This window comes from Oncorhynchus nerka, linkage group LG7, assembly GCF_034236695.1.
Source record: "Oncorhynchus nerka isolate Pitt River linkage group LG7, Oner_Uvic_2.0, whole genome shotgun sequence".
In the NCBI taxonomy this organism is placed as follows: domain Eukaryota; kingdom Metazoa; phylum Chordata; class Actinopteri; order Salmoniformes; family Salmonidae; genus Oncorhynchus; species Oncorhynchus nerka.
The window spans coordinates 57,334,492-57,349,781 of record NC_088402.1 but is presented as its reverse complement, the minus strand read 5'-3'; the positions used below and the strand labels follow the sequence as shown (position 1 = coordinate 57,349,781).

The following is a 15,290-nucleotide window of genomic DNA, read 5'->3' as shown; positions in this document are numbered from 1 at the left end:
GAAACCTGACTTTGATATTTCCTGTGTCTTTCCTCTTTCGTAGGACCGGGATAGTTCTGGAGCCACCGTTCTCCACCTCGCTTCCCGGTTCAGCCATCACGAGATCACAGATTGGCTGCTGAAGAGCGGGGAAGCAGACACCGGGGCGTCCACAGACACTGGGGCCCTGCCTGTCCACTATGCTGCTGCCAAGGGAGACCTGCCCTCCCTCCGTCTCCTGTTGGGACACAGCCCAAAGTAAGAGCGCCAATGCTAACGCTAAGCTAACCCACTTACTAGCCATTATCCGTATACTATCCACACTAGGGCTGTGACAAGTTGACAGTTTTGCTTAATGTTTAAACTGCCAATTTTTTAAAATCGTTTTGCCGTTAAAACGATAAGAAAAAAATCATACAATTCCAGACAGTAGAATTACAGTAGAATTCCAGACAGTAGAATTCCAGACAGTAGAATTCCAGTAGAATTCCAGACAGTAGAATTCCAGTAGAATTCCAGACAGTAGAATTACAGTAGAATTACAGTAGACAAACAAACTTAGAGTTGTGGAGGATGCTTTCAAAGGGCCACATTCCATTATGTCTTAAAAGCGTAATCAATACAGGCTACGGGTAGCCATTTGTAATTTCATATGAGGCAAAAATGAAGAAAAGGCTACACGCAAGACTGGCCTGATGACATCGGTGCCATGAATAGCCTAGGGTTTTCTACACGCAACAGACCAAAGACTGAACACACGCTTGCATCATTAGCAAAGACACAGAGCAGGCAGGCCAGCATGAGGGAGTGAGCAGCATGTTTTGGTCATTTGCATCTCGAAATGTCTTGTCTTGCATGCCTTGCAAATTCACCAAGTAGCCTAAAGTTCACCTCTTCCTCTGGTTTTATTTGAATTACACAACTTCCCCAGGCCTTTATAGCCTGTCGGCTGTAACACAGAAAATCATTTGTTTTGTGATAACTGAACTGTGATTTTAATTAAGGTGGGGGGGGGACAAAAACATTGTTTTTCGGGTTTGGTATTTTTGTTAAAGTAAAGGATCCCAACTTCATTTAAATGTTTTAACGTTTAAACGTTCACACCACTAATCCACACACAGGGTTTATGTAGCTAACCCTGACAGGATTTTGGGATGTTTGAGTGTTATTTTTTATATTTTTTTACTGTGATTTGATCGTTACTAACATTTAAAGTGAACCCAAATAGGAGTCCCAACCTCAATCACCCTAACCACTGTGCCGAGCATTACTTCACAGCCCAATATTTGTCCTTGTGTTAACACTTTCCCTACTCCTAACTCTCACCTCTACTATGAACTTTTCCCTAAGGCTCAACTTAACACTAACAACTAACACTACCTAGACAATAAGGGCCCGTTCAGATTCACTGGACTTGTTACCAGTGGCAGTCTCGTAATAAAAAAAAATGTGTTGACATTAGGTACAGCCAACGCTACTAAAGACACTGATAACGGCAAGCTACGTAGTACACAATATTTTCAAGTAATTTTGGGCCGTGCTATACGATGGCCGTAGTTTTCAGCACGCATACAGGTGCACACAGCGTCAAACGCGCCGAGCACTTGCGTTCCATAGAAATCCTGGTTGAGAATGAAACGACTGAACAAATGAACAATGAAACAGCACAGCAAGTAAGTGAAATAAATTGGTTTTGATTATGTTTTACTGCTAATGGGGACATACGTAAATGCCAACAAAATTACTTTTTGGTCAGTGTGGTGTGTGTGTGTGTGTGTGTGTGTATCTGTGTAACCTTTATTTAACTTGGCAAGTCAGTTAAGAACAAATTCTTATTTACAATTTCGGCCCGGTCGACGCTGGGCCAATTGTGCACCTCACTATGGGACTCCCAATCACGGCCGGATGTGATACAGCCTTAAAAGGCAGCTAAAATGGTAAATATCAATATCAGAGTTTTTTTTGCAAGGAAAATATTGGATATCGGAATCGGCCAAAAATGTAATATAGGTGCATCACTAGTTACCACCAAGTCTAGTTACAGTATATAAAAAACATTCCTACAGCTCTCAAATACAGAAGTGCATAAACATTATCATACAGTATCATATGCATTATACAGAGCTCGGTAGCAAGCTAAACAAATAATGTAGGCTATTCATCACATAATTGATTAATGTTGCTAGCTAGCTAAACCAGCCATCTCAATTATATTACAATTTAAGATAATTACCTCCAAAACACACCAGGCTTCGTTTTATCCTATAGTGCAAATCATTCATGTTAGAATCAGTAAATGGGATATAGCTAAGCAACTTGCACCTGAAAACATCAGCTATTAGCTAATTCAAAGTCTAAGGAGTTGTCTCACTCATTGGGCTATAATGTTGTCACTCGGATGCCAGGGTTTTTTTGGATCAAAAGGGGGCTGGTGGGCGTGGCAGGGGGCGTGGCAATGGGTGCTATCGGTGGGGCAAAATTTTGAATTTCAGAGCCAATTTTCCTGCATTTCTAAGAATTTTACAGTTTAGATAGACTTAGGTGTCCCGAAAAAGTGCTTACCCAAGGGTTTCTATGACAGAAAACTCCCTGGATGCACTTTTGCCAGCTGTTTTGTTAAGGTCCACACAAACAGGTTATTTCTGCATTTGAAGGTAAAAGCCAAATAAAACACAAAAAATATAAGTAAAATGTCTAGACATTTCAGCCGTTAAAAAAACATTACTCCGCTTTTTAAGATTTTTACTGTAAGAGCATTTGGCTACACGAGACAATTCTGTTTACATTCGACGGCTCGGAGGGAGGTTACTCTCAAAAAAGGCTTGCCAGCGAACTCCGGAGTTGGCGCAGATGTGACAATTTTGCAAGATTACTGTAAAAGGTCGAGCCGAGTGTATTTTCTCAAACTTGTGAGAATCTATTGCCGTGAGAATATACTTTAAGTGCACACTAAGACATGGCAGCCATCTTTTTCTCTTAATTGTTAGCCTACTGTGGGCCTTCAGTATTTCCTAAGTCAACAGGACTGCCACAGAATACTACGTTTTCACAGTTTTTGAGCATGTTGAGCATTTTTGTGGCATTGCATGCAGATAATCATCTGCCTTAACTCATAGTTTTCCGTAATAATAACATGGTTAACGCTTAAGAAGAATTAAGGCAAATAAGCCAATAGCCCTAACCCATTTATAAGCATTTTTAATGACTTATTAATGAAAGCTACTGTAAAGTGGTATATTTTTTTTTACAGAGACTCAGGCTCTGATGCATGTTTTGATTCAGTGATTTGTCTTTTGTCAACACTGCGGGCTAACAAGGGATTTTCAAGGGATCACAGATGTTGCCAGGGAATCTGACACTTGCTTTTTTGGCAACTGTTGAGTAAACTAGTCACCTCCAGTTCAAATCACATGATGGAATACTTCCTAAAGGAATGCACTCAACCATGGCCAAATAAGACATTTGCTGCCTTTTTTGCAGAATTGTCCTCAGGGGCAAATGATCGATTGTCCTGGATTAATAATAATGTTGTCACATATAGGACGTCCCCTGCGCATCGCTTGATTTGTCATGATAATCGTGCATTGGTTTTGTCGTGTAGAATCTAATTTGTGTGTGTGTGTGTGTGTGGACATGTGTGTGGTGTTTGTTGTGAGAGAGGTGTGCGTGTGTGTGTAATGTTATTGAATGTCGGTGCTAATCACTGTTGCACTACAGGAGCCGTGCCGCAGAGAGAACATGGAGCCATATGGCCTTACGATTGTCATGGACACATGCCAAGGCATTAGCAACACTGAGTGCCCATGCAGGGTGGATATTCAATCAAAGAACTGCTGTCTGTCAACATCAGTTCAATTGTGGTTAGGGTTGAGGAGAGGGTGGGAGATGGGGTTGAGGCAATAGGGTGGGAGATGGCATAAACAACATTTTGTCAAAGAGGTTTTTGGAAACAGGTTTTTTGAAATTGTTGCAAATTTATTTTAAAAAATATATATAAACAGAAATACCTTATTTACATAAGTATTCAGACCTTTTGCTATGAGACTCGAAATTGAGCTCCGGTGCATCCTATTTCCATTGATAATCCTTCAGACGTTACTTGATTGGAGTCCACCTGTGGTCAATTCAATTTATTGGGCATGATTTGTAAAGGCACACACCTGTCTATATAAGGTCCCACAGTTGACAGTGCATGTCAGAGCATAATCCAAGCCATAGAAGGAATTGTCTGTAGAGCTCCGAAACAGGATTGTGTCGAGGCACAGATTTGGGGAAGAGTACCAAAAAATGTCTGCAGCATTGAAGGTCCCCAAGAACACAGTGGCCTCCATTATTCTTAAATGGAAGAGGTTTGGAACCACCAAGACTCTTCATAGAGCTGGCCACCCGTCAAAAACAGAGAAATTGGGGGAGAAGGGCCTTAGTCAGGGATGTGAACCCGATCGAACATCTCTGGAGAGACCTGAAAATAGCTGTGCAGCAACGCTCCGCATCCAACCTGACAGAGCTTGAGAGGATCTGAGGAGAAGAATGAGAGAAACTCCCCAAATACAGGTGTGCCAAGCTTATAACGTCATACCCAAGAAGACTCTAAGCTGTAATTGCTGCCAAAGGTGCTTCAACAAAGTACTGAGTTAAGGGTCTGAATACTTATGTAAACGTGATATTGCAGTTTTCATAGTTAATACATGTGCAGAAATTTCAAAAAAACTATGTTTGCTTTGTCATTATGGGGTATTGTGTGTAGATTGATGAGGGGGGAAAACGATTTAATGCATTTTAGAATAAGGCTGTAACGTAACAAAATGCAGACGAAGTCAAGGGGCCTGAATACCTTCCGAATGCACTGTATATGAAGAGCATGCTGACAGAACATAGAGAGACAACAGTGTAATGTTTGAGCCTATAGCCTAACCAATAGATAAGCAATGGGAACCTCCTGTTGGTTGTAAAGGAATAAAATATGATAGGGACCAGATAGCCAGCTGCCACCTAAGGCCTCATCAAGGCTGTCCAATGGGACTGTTCTGTTCACTTCAACATGCGGCACAGATCACTCACCTCTGCCATAAACCTATAGGAATAAGCTGAAGAGGTGGAGTCTGAGGGCTATAGGCTAGTGTTCTGGCCTTGGTGTTGGAGTTTGGGGCCTACCTACCAGGGACTCCAGTGTTGTCTAGGTGCAACCCAGACAGGTGCGTAGCTCTTGAATCTTTAATTGGCCCCAGAGACGTGGCTGTGCCTGATAGCATTGCTCCATTCACTCCTGCCTCTTCCCTTCCCCCACCCCTCATGCTATTTACCGCTGCAGCCATGGTGACACACAGTAGCGAACCGGCGATAAGCTAATGAGGGGAAACAATACAGGCATGAAGAAGGGGACCGCTTTCTAGTCGTCTCTGGCATTGTTTAGCCGAGGCCTTTTGCTGTGGGGAGATAGCATTGTGATGTCACGGTTTATTATACGGCGTAGAACAGAATGTTATCTTATGGGTTTCAAAGGGTAATTGGCCTGTTTGACAGCTGTTACCGTAGCTCTCAGAGATCACAAGGGAGGCAACCCCTCACAAGGGAAGCATTTCTCCTTTATCATACGACACTGTTCCTTCATTTATTTTGATTGAGCACTAGTTAGCGGAATGTAAAAAGCTACATTCATCATCATTGTTTAGCCCCCATATAGTTTCCCTTTCCTGTTGGTAGTAATCCGACTTAGCTAGCTGCACAGAATGTGGTAAGGATTGGATTTGTCTGGAGCACGTTATTACAGATGGATGGTTTCAAGGCCTTGGAAACCCATATGCTAAACATTTGCTCAATTTACAGTGCAGAAAAAAAACATCAAAGGCCCTAGAATCCATTCAACAGATCACCTCTAAAGTCCTCCGATAATTGACTCCAAGGCAGGCCATTCATGTGCAATAGTTCTCACATTTGTACTTTTTGTTTTAAATTTTTTACAAAGTTGAGTTAGGCTGACCATTCTAAAACTGTATGGTGAAATCGTCAATCTACATCACAGTTCTGACATCACAACATACCGTGGGAAGTGTTCCATTGTTTAGCCTAATATTGTACTGTATTTGCACAAAACGGATGACTAAAGTTATACAACTGTTTAGTTACGGTAACTTAGTTAGCTGAGAACTGTTTGTCTGGACAAGAGGTCAGTTCAGTTCAGTTCACTCTGCTGCAGCTATGAAGTGAAGCCAATTTTATTTGACCTTTATTTAACTAGGCAAGTCAGTTAAGAACAAAGGGGGTAGAACTACAGACATTTACCTTGTCACTCTGGGATTTGATCTAGGGACCTTTTGGTTACTGGCCCAATGCTCTAACCACTAGGCTACCTGCCGCCCCAGCAGGTAGCCTAGTGTGAGGTGTGTGAGCCTAGTGTAATGTGAGGTGTGATCCATAGTCAACATGCCAAGTACTCAGCTGTCAGCAGTGTGCTGCTCATTAGGCTATGTCTGTCTGTCTTTTGTGGTAGAAAATGGGGATAGGGATGCAGGACTGATGCAGATTAAAGTTCCTAGACAATGGCCACCAAATGTATGGGCCTGGGCTCAAAGGGTTGAATCTGTGAATTGTACTTCCCTGTCATCCTGTGTCTCCACAAAGCTAACAGGATGACGTGCTGTGTCTCCACAAAGCTAACAGGATGACGTGCTGTGTCTCCACAAAGCTAACAGGATGACGTGCTGTGTCTCCACAAAGCTAACAGGATGACGTGCTGTGTCTCCGCTGATAGTGCTGCTGGAACATAAAAGACAGGCGACGAACTGGCAATAAACCTCAGCGAGATGGTTGCACAGACTCACAGAGAAAGCGAGAGAGAAGGAACATGTTATGCAATCAATTAGCGCAGATTAAGAGCTTTGCCAGGGCTTAATTGCAGCATGGGGTCAAAAGGGGTGGGGCGACTGCTGCCGACTGAGGGCCATAAAATCTACTTATGAGACATTCTAGATACCCAAGTGTCATGGTGGGTGAACTTTCAGCAGCATCTCTCTCTCTGGCTCTAAAGTAGGGGTAGGCAACTCTGTTCCTGGAGTGCTGCAGGTACTGCAGGATTTTGTTCCAACTAGGCACCACATCAGACCAATTTAGCTAATTGTTCAGTTCAATGATTGCCTAAATTCAACACACCTGGTTTTCCAGGTCGGTTAAATGAAAAACATGAAGTGCCCGCGGCACTCCAGGACCAGGGTTGCCTACCCCTGCTTTAGACCCAGAGAGCGAGATGCTGCTGAAAGTTCACCCACCGTGGCACTCGGGCATCTAGAACGTCTCAAGTATATTTAGAGTGTAGGATTTGGATTAGCCTAATGCACTCCCACTTTTCCCACGTCCCTTTTCCATGCTATATTTATAGTATAGTAGATGGATATTTAGCGCAACTATGTTAGGGTCATTGTTAGGGTCAAAGGATGCATAAGTTGAAGGTTAAAAGCTATTTTGGGGGGAGGGATTAGAATCTTTAACTTTCTAAGAATATATCTTGTTGAGTCTAGCAATGTGTTGTTGTGTCTGGATTCATCCAAGTCTGTGAACCGCTATTGGTGTTGTTTATCAAAAAACTAATATATACAGTCCCATCCAAAATTATTGCCGTCCTTCATAAGGATTAGCAAAAAAGACTATATAATAAATAAAACAAATACTGAGCTATATTGTATGCTCAACCAATGGAAAATTATTTTATGCTTTTACAATTACTCAGAAAAAGAGATTATGTTTAACAAGTCATAAAAAAAAATGTCAAAGATAGGTGTCAAAATTATTGCCACCCCTTTTTTCAATATCCCCTTTCGAGGATAACTGCACTGAGCCTTCAAAAAAACGAGATTGGTGAACACATTGGGATGGATATAGACCATTACTCCATACAGAATTTTTCCATATCCTTTATCCTTTGGTCTGCGCTTATGGACGGCCCTCTTCAATTCAAACTAGAGGTTTTTGATGGGGTTCAAGTCCAAATACTGAGATGGCCATAGCAAAATTGTGATTTTTTTTTTTATGGCCAATTAACATTTCCTTGTGGATTTTGATTTGTGCTTGGGGTTATTGTCTTGCTGTAAGATCCACTTGCGCCCAAGTTTCAGTCTCCTGGCAGAGGCAACCAAGTTTTTGTCTAAAATGTCCTGGGAATTATTTTGTTACTAACAACCTCATGCTAATCACATTAGCCAATGTTAGCTCAACCGTCCCGCGTGGGGACACTGGTCCTGTAGACGTTTTAAACTGAGATTAATTTTAAAAAGTAGAATGTTAATGCGGATGTAATTTTGTTTGATTTTATTTCTAAGAATCTTCAGGTGTGCCAATACTATTGACACATCTTTTTGAGAAAAAAAGTAATAATATAGTTTTCCATTTTTTTTGGAGCATTCGATATAGCTCAGTATACATTTTTCCGTCATCTTTATCAAGGGTGCCAATAATTTTCTATGTGATTTTATCTGTTGAGACTGTATGAGGGTGCAGGTAACAGTAAGCTAGAAAAAAACAAAATAGTAACACATAATAATTGTTGAGAATGTAAGTCATTTTACATTTTTTGGTGGGGGGGGGTGTATGCTGGTTAAAGTATGTAATTTCTTCAGTCCTCTGTAACAGTATGGAGGAAAACTTTTCTCGTCATGGGTCACTTAATTATTTAAACAAGAAAAGCCACTGAGAACACAATAAGCTTTTATCAGGCAAGAAGCCTATTAGTGTGACAACATCTATTGCTTTGCTAATAATGAAGATAAGAGTGCCCTTTGTTACATACACTGAACGTGGAGGAAGGGAGAATGGTGTGTATTGTATCCAGTAATAGTGGAGGCAATTTCAAGTTGACAAGTTACAGACGAACAAAATGGCTCGTGTGCATGTTTTTGTTGAGGGTGTGTGGGACGGGGTATCATCTATTGTCACACTTTGTATTTCTACCCTCACACAAAGACAAGCCTCTTTGTTATGCCCTTTTGAAATCTACACCTGTACTCCTAAAGCAATTCCTTTAGTGGAGTACCTGAGTCTGTGTAGGCTAAAACTCAGTAGTCACCCTTGTCATGAGGCATCTCATAAGATCACATAGACACCTTGATGCAGTTTCTATACAGTGTTAAGGTATATTTGAGGGGGTTTGTGTGTTGCGTCAATATTCACACGTTAGTGTCAGCCCCTTTCCATAAACATACCGTATGTTGCGCACCCTCTCCAGACCCCGGGATGCAGGAGAGCTCCGGCCCACTTTAGTTACACTCATGAATAATGCAGCCATCTGCCTACTTCCTGATGATAGAACTGCAGATTAGGTCCCCTTCCTGTGGCATTTAAATATTTAAAGGGCACTTGTTTTTACCTGAAACCTCGCCCCAAATGCACCCCAAGGATGCCCCGTTGGTCACGCCTAAGATTTGGGCCTTTGTCATATTTTCAAGGAACAAAGGACAGGAAAGGAGGTGTTACTTAAGGTGTTACGTTTTGGATCCAGGAAACGTATACATCGCCCAAATATAGCTTCAGTAACAACCTCGACTTAGTCGAGTAAGTTGTTGGCTTGGGTTCTAACTGCTGTCTCTATTCTGTGAGGGGAAACTGGGTGCAATTGTATTTGGTTTGAGGGGAGACACCCCTCCTCCTTTACCACTCCCCCTCTTTACATCTCTTTTCCTCCCTCCCTCTGGCCTGTCACCACTTACGGACACCTGGTTAACCCTGAGGTAGTGAGGAACAGAACCAGCAGGGTAGTAAGCCTCTTACTGGAATCATTGCCCGGCTTGTCAGTCAGTGTCCAAATAAAGCAAGGCTGTATGGGATTTAGAAGGGAAGCACTTCACTTCACTCCTTCAACTCCCTCTGTGACTAGGACATCTGGGGCAAGCAGAGGCATTGTCATTGGATAGGGCAAATAATTCTCCACTGCCAAGTTGGCCTTTGTGGAATGGGGAGAACAGGGAGGGCGGAGTTTGGCTCCAGGGGGTGGAGTTGGCTCGATGTGCTAATCAGAATACCTCCTCCAGTCATGGCTACTTGGACTGGAGCCTCATGGAAAGGATCCTTAAGGTGGCAACTCGGACCGAGCTTATTCCAAGGGCTGTTATGAAGTTATGTTGACCTGTCAGTGATTAGATTAGTTTGGGTACAAAGAAAACCTCCTAGAATAACATTACTGCCCAATGTTAGCAACCGTATACATGTTTATACACTCTTCTTGGTTAACCCAAAGTAGTTATGTTGTTCAAGAATCACAATGTAATAATATGGTCATTCATTAAATAAAGCTGATTACAGGTCTATTTTTTTTATGCTCCTTTAGTGTTGTCAATTCCCAAACAAAGAATGGTGCCACACCCCTATACCTGGCCTGCCAGGAAGGTCACCTGGAGGTTGTCCAATACCTGGTGAAAGACTGTGTGGCGGAGCCAGGCATCAGAGCCAATGACGGGATGACACCTCTGCACGCCGCCGCCCAAATGGGCCATAACACTGTCATCGTCTGGCTGGTAGGTCAATGGTCCCCACTTCATGCTGTCTTTGGATATTTCTTCTACTGTTTTTGTTGTACTATTTTATAGTATATTTTATAGTATATTTTGGTCCTAGACAAGCTCCAAATAAATCCAATGTGGGTGTATATTAATATCCAGAGACCACAAAGAGCTTAATTCATGGCAATAAAATGCTATTGATATGAAATGTTATGAGCAACATACAACTGCAATATGCAAATGCTAATATAATACTAATATGCTTAAAGCAAAGCAATGCATTATGGTGGAAAACAAGCTATAGCTAAAGGTTAAAACTAATGTTCTAGAAGGCTGGAAGGAATGTCCTACTGGAATACACCAGCGTCACCAATAGGGGCTCACTTGCAGGCTAACATGTGGTAGCGTAGCACACAAACAGTGGGGCAAAAAAGTATTTAGTCAGCCACCAATTGTGCAAGTTATCCCACTTAAAAAGATGAGAGAGGCCTGTAATTTTCATCATAGATACACTTCAACTATGACAGACAAAATGAGAAAAAAAATATCCAGGAAAATACCGGAAAATCACAGGATTTTTTATGAATTTATTTGCAAATTATGGTGGAATATAAGTATTTGGTCAATAACAAAAGTTTATCTCAATACTTTGTTATATACCCTTTGTTGGCAATGACAGAGGTCAAACGTTTTCTGTAAGTCTTCACAAGGTTTTCACACACTGTTGCTGGTATTTTGGCCCATTCCTCCATGCAGATCTCCTCTAGAGCAGTAATGTTTTGGGGCTGTTGCTGGGCAACACGGACTTTCAACTCCCTCCAAAGATTTTCTATGGGGTTGAGATCTGTAGACTGGCTAGGCCACTCCAGGACCTTGAAATGCTTCTTACGAAGCCACTCCTTCGTTGCCCGGGCGGTGTGTTTGGGATCATTGTCATGCTGAAAGACCCAGCCACATTTCATCTTCAATGCCCTTGCTGATGGAAGGAGGTTTTCACTCAAAATCTCACGATACATGGCCCCGTTCATTCTTTCCTTTACACGGATCTGTCGTCCTGGTCCCTTTGCAGAAAAACAGCCCCAAAGCATGATGTTTCCACCCCCATGCTTCACAGTAGGTATGGTGTTCTTTGGATGCAACTCAGCATTCTTTGTCCTCCAAACACGACGAGTTGAGTTTTTACCAAAAAGTTATATTTTGGTGTCATCTGACCATATGACATTCTCCCAATCTTCTTCTGGATCATCCAAATGCTCTCTAGCAAACTTCAGATGGGCCTAGACATGTACTGGCTTAAGCAGGGGGACACGTCTGGCACTGCAGGATTTGAGTCCCTGGCGGCGTAGTGTGTTACTGATGGTAGGCTTTGTTACTTTGGTCCCAGCTCTCTGCAGGTCATTCACTAGGTCCCCCCGTGTGGTTCTGGGATTTTTGCTCACCGTTCTTGTGATCATTTTGACCCCACGGGATGAGATCTTGCGTGGAGCCCCAGATCGAGGGAGATTATCAGTGGTCTTGTATGTCTTCCATTTCCTAATAATTGCTTCCACAGTTGATTTCTTCAAACCAAGCTGCTTACCAATTGCAGATTCAGTCTTCCCAGCCTGGTGCAGGTCTACAATTTTGTTTCTGGTGTCCTTTGACAGCTCTTTGGTCTTGGCCATAGTGGAGTTTGTAGTGTGACTGTTTGAGGTTGTGGACAGGTGTCTTTTATACAGATAACAAGTTCAAACAGGTGCTATTAATACAGGTAACGAGTGGAGGACAGAGGAGCCTCTTAAAGAAGAAGTTACAGGTCTGTGAGAGCCAGAAATCTTGCTTGTTTGTAGGTGACCAAATACTTATTTTCCACCATAATTTGCAAATAAATTCATTAAAAATCCTACAATGTGATTTTCTGGATTTTTTCCCCTCATTTTGTCTGTCATAGTTGAAGTGTACCTATGATGAAAATTACAGGCCTCTCTCATCTTTTTAAGTGGGAGAACTTGCACAATTGGTGGCTGACTAAATACTTTTTTGCCCCACTGTATGTGGCAAGCAACAAAAAAGATAATAATGCTGGCAAGCAAGATTTATTGTATAACAGAAATTGCGTAAAACTGCTAGTCCAATGATTGTGCTTGAAATGTGCTCTTCAGTACATAGGCATAAATAACCAATATAGTTTTATAGTTCTTGCATTTGTAATACTCTAATTGTATGGGTAATGAATATTACAAAGGGGAAAAAGCAGCTCCAGCTAGGAAACTTAGCTAACGCCAATTAGCAAACTTAGGTAACGGGAGCATGCTAACAAAATGTCGCCATTCAAACTCATCTTCCCTGGAACAATAGTTCAAAAGTTATTAACTTACTTTTTTCATGAACACGTTGGACTGGTTTCTTTGGTTGAGTTTGAGAACATTTAGGTGAGCTGTCTGAAGGTGTTTCCAGGAAAGACACTGAAGAATGACTCAGGGAATTAAGAACAGTGGGCCTATTACTGTATAATTTCAGAAACTGATCGTTTTTTTCCCCCTGCAATTAGCGGACATCGGAGGTTACTGACGTAACAGCTGTTCTAATGAACTAAGCTCCGTACTCAGTTTACACATTTTTTGTTTAATTTTCTAAATCCGCTTCTACACTAATTGGCTGGTGGGCTGGATCTGGCCCGCGGGCCGTAGTTTTCCCCTGTCTGGTTTAACCTCTACTATTGTCCCATTACAGGTGAGTTTCACAGAGATCAGCCTGTCCGACCGGGATGGTGACGGTGCCACGGCTATGCACTTTGCCGCCAGCCGTGGCCACGCCAAGGTGCTCAGTTGGCTGCTGCTGCACGGCGGCGAGATCATCACCGACAGCTGGGGCGGAACGCCGCTACACGACGCCGCTGAGAACGGGGAGCTGGAGGTGTGTGTGTTTGTGTGTTGGTTGCCAGTTTTTAATGCGCTACCGTATAGATGGCGCCAGGGGGGGGTGGCTGTTTTATTGGCTCTTAACCAACCGTTTTTTCACATGGTTTTTAACTTATTTTGTACATCTCATGACCGAAAAGAGCTTCTGGGAAGGATATACTCCAAACACCCGAACAGGCAATCATCCCCATCATTCGCTGGAGAAATAAACTGAGATTTCGTGGAAAGAGTGGCTAATCTGCCTTTGCCATCTGTACTGTTAGCTAACATTCACTGGGAAATAAATGGGATGAACTGAAAGCACGTATACCACCACAGACCGATGCTGGCACTAAAACCACACTCAATGAGCCTTAAGCAAACAGGAAAACGCTCATCCAGAGGTGGCGCTCCTATTGGCCAGGAACTTTGATGCAGGGAAACTTAAAACAGTTTTACCTCATTTCTATCAGCATGTTAAATGTGCAACCAGAGGGAAAAAAACTCTAGACCACCTTTACTCCACACACAGAGACGCATACAAAGCTCTCCCTCAACCTCCATTTGGAAAATCTGACCATAATTATATTCTCCTGATTCCTGTTTACAAGAACAAATTAAAGCAGGAAGCACCAGTGAATCGGTCTATTAAAAAAGTGGTCAGATGACTACGGGACTGTTTTGCTAGCACAGATTGGAATATGTTCCAGGATTCTGCCGATGGCATTGAGGAGTACACCACATCAGTCACTGGCTTCATCAATAAGTGCATCGATGACATCATCACAACAGTGACTGTATGTACATACCCCTACCAGAAGCCATGGATTACAGGCAACATTCGCACTGAGCTAAAGGGTAGAGCTGCTGCTTTCAAGGAGCGGGACTCTAACCCAGAAGCTTATAAGAAATCCCGCTATGCCCTCCAACGAACCCTCAAACAGGCAAAGTGTAAATACAGGACTAAGATCGAATCGTACTACACTGGCTCTGACACTCGTCGGATGTGGCAGGGCTTGCAAACTATTACAGACTACAAAGCGAAGCACAGCCGAGAGCTGCCCAGTGACACGAGCCTACCAGACGAGCTAAATAACTTCTAAGCTCGCTTTGAGGCAAGTAACACTGAAACATGCATGAGAACATCAGCTGTTCCGGACGACTGTGTGATCACGCTCTCCGGCAGCCGATGTGAGTAAGACCTTTAAACATGTTAACATTCGCAGGGCCGCAGGGCCAGACGGATTACGTAGACTTGTACCCCGAGCATGCGCTGACCAACTGGCAAGTGTCTTCACTGACATTGGCAACCTGAGTCTGTAATACCAACATGTTTCAAGCCGACCACCATAGTCCCTGTGCCCAAGAACACTAAGGTAACCTGCTTAATGATTACTGACCCGAAGCACACACGTCTGTAGCCATGAAATGCTTTGAAAGGCTGGTCATGGCTCACATCAACACCATTATACCAGAAACCCTCGACCCACTCCAATTTTCATACCGCCCCAACAGGTCCACAGATGATGCAATCTCTAATGCACTCCACACTGCCCTTTCCCACCTGGACAAAAGGAACACATATGTGAGAATGCTATTCATTGACTACAGCTCAGTGTTCAACACCATAGTGCCCTCAAAGCTCATCACTAAGCTAAGGACCCTTGGACTAAACACCTCCCTCTGCAACTAGGTCCTGGACTTCCTGACGGATTGCCCCCAGGTGGTAAGGGTAGGTAACAACACATCCGCCCCTCTGATCCTCAACACTGGGGCCCTTCAGGGGTGTGCGCTCAGTCCCCTCCTGTACTCCCTGTTCACTCATGACTGCATGGCCAGGCACGACTCCAACACCATCATTAAGTTTGCCGATGACACAACGGTGATAGGCCTGATCATCGACAACAATGAGACAGCCTATAGGGAGGAGGTCAGAGACCTGACCGTG

At 43.0% G+C, this 15,290-nt stretch overlaps 1 protein-coding gene across 1 annotated transcript in view; it reads left to right on the top strand.

Annotated features, from left to right (window-relative positions):
* The window catches only part of espn (espin), a 98,774-nt gene that overhangs the window by 11,714 nt on the left and 71,770 nt on the right, over positions 1 to 15,290 (top strand). Inside the window, 3 exon segments of the mRNA XM_065020660.1 lie at positions 44 to 237; positions 10,292 to 10,478; positions 13,176 to 13,358. Coding sequence (XP_064876732.1) covers positions 44 to 237; positions 10,292 to 10,478; positions 13,176 to 13,358 — 564 coding nt within the window.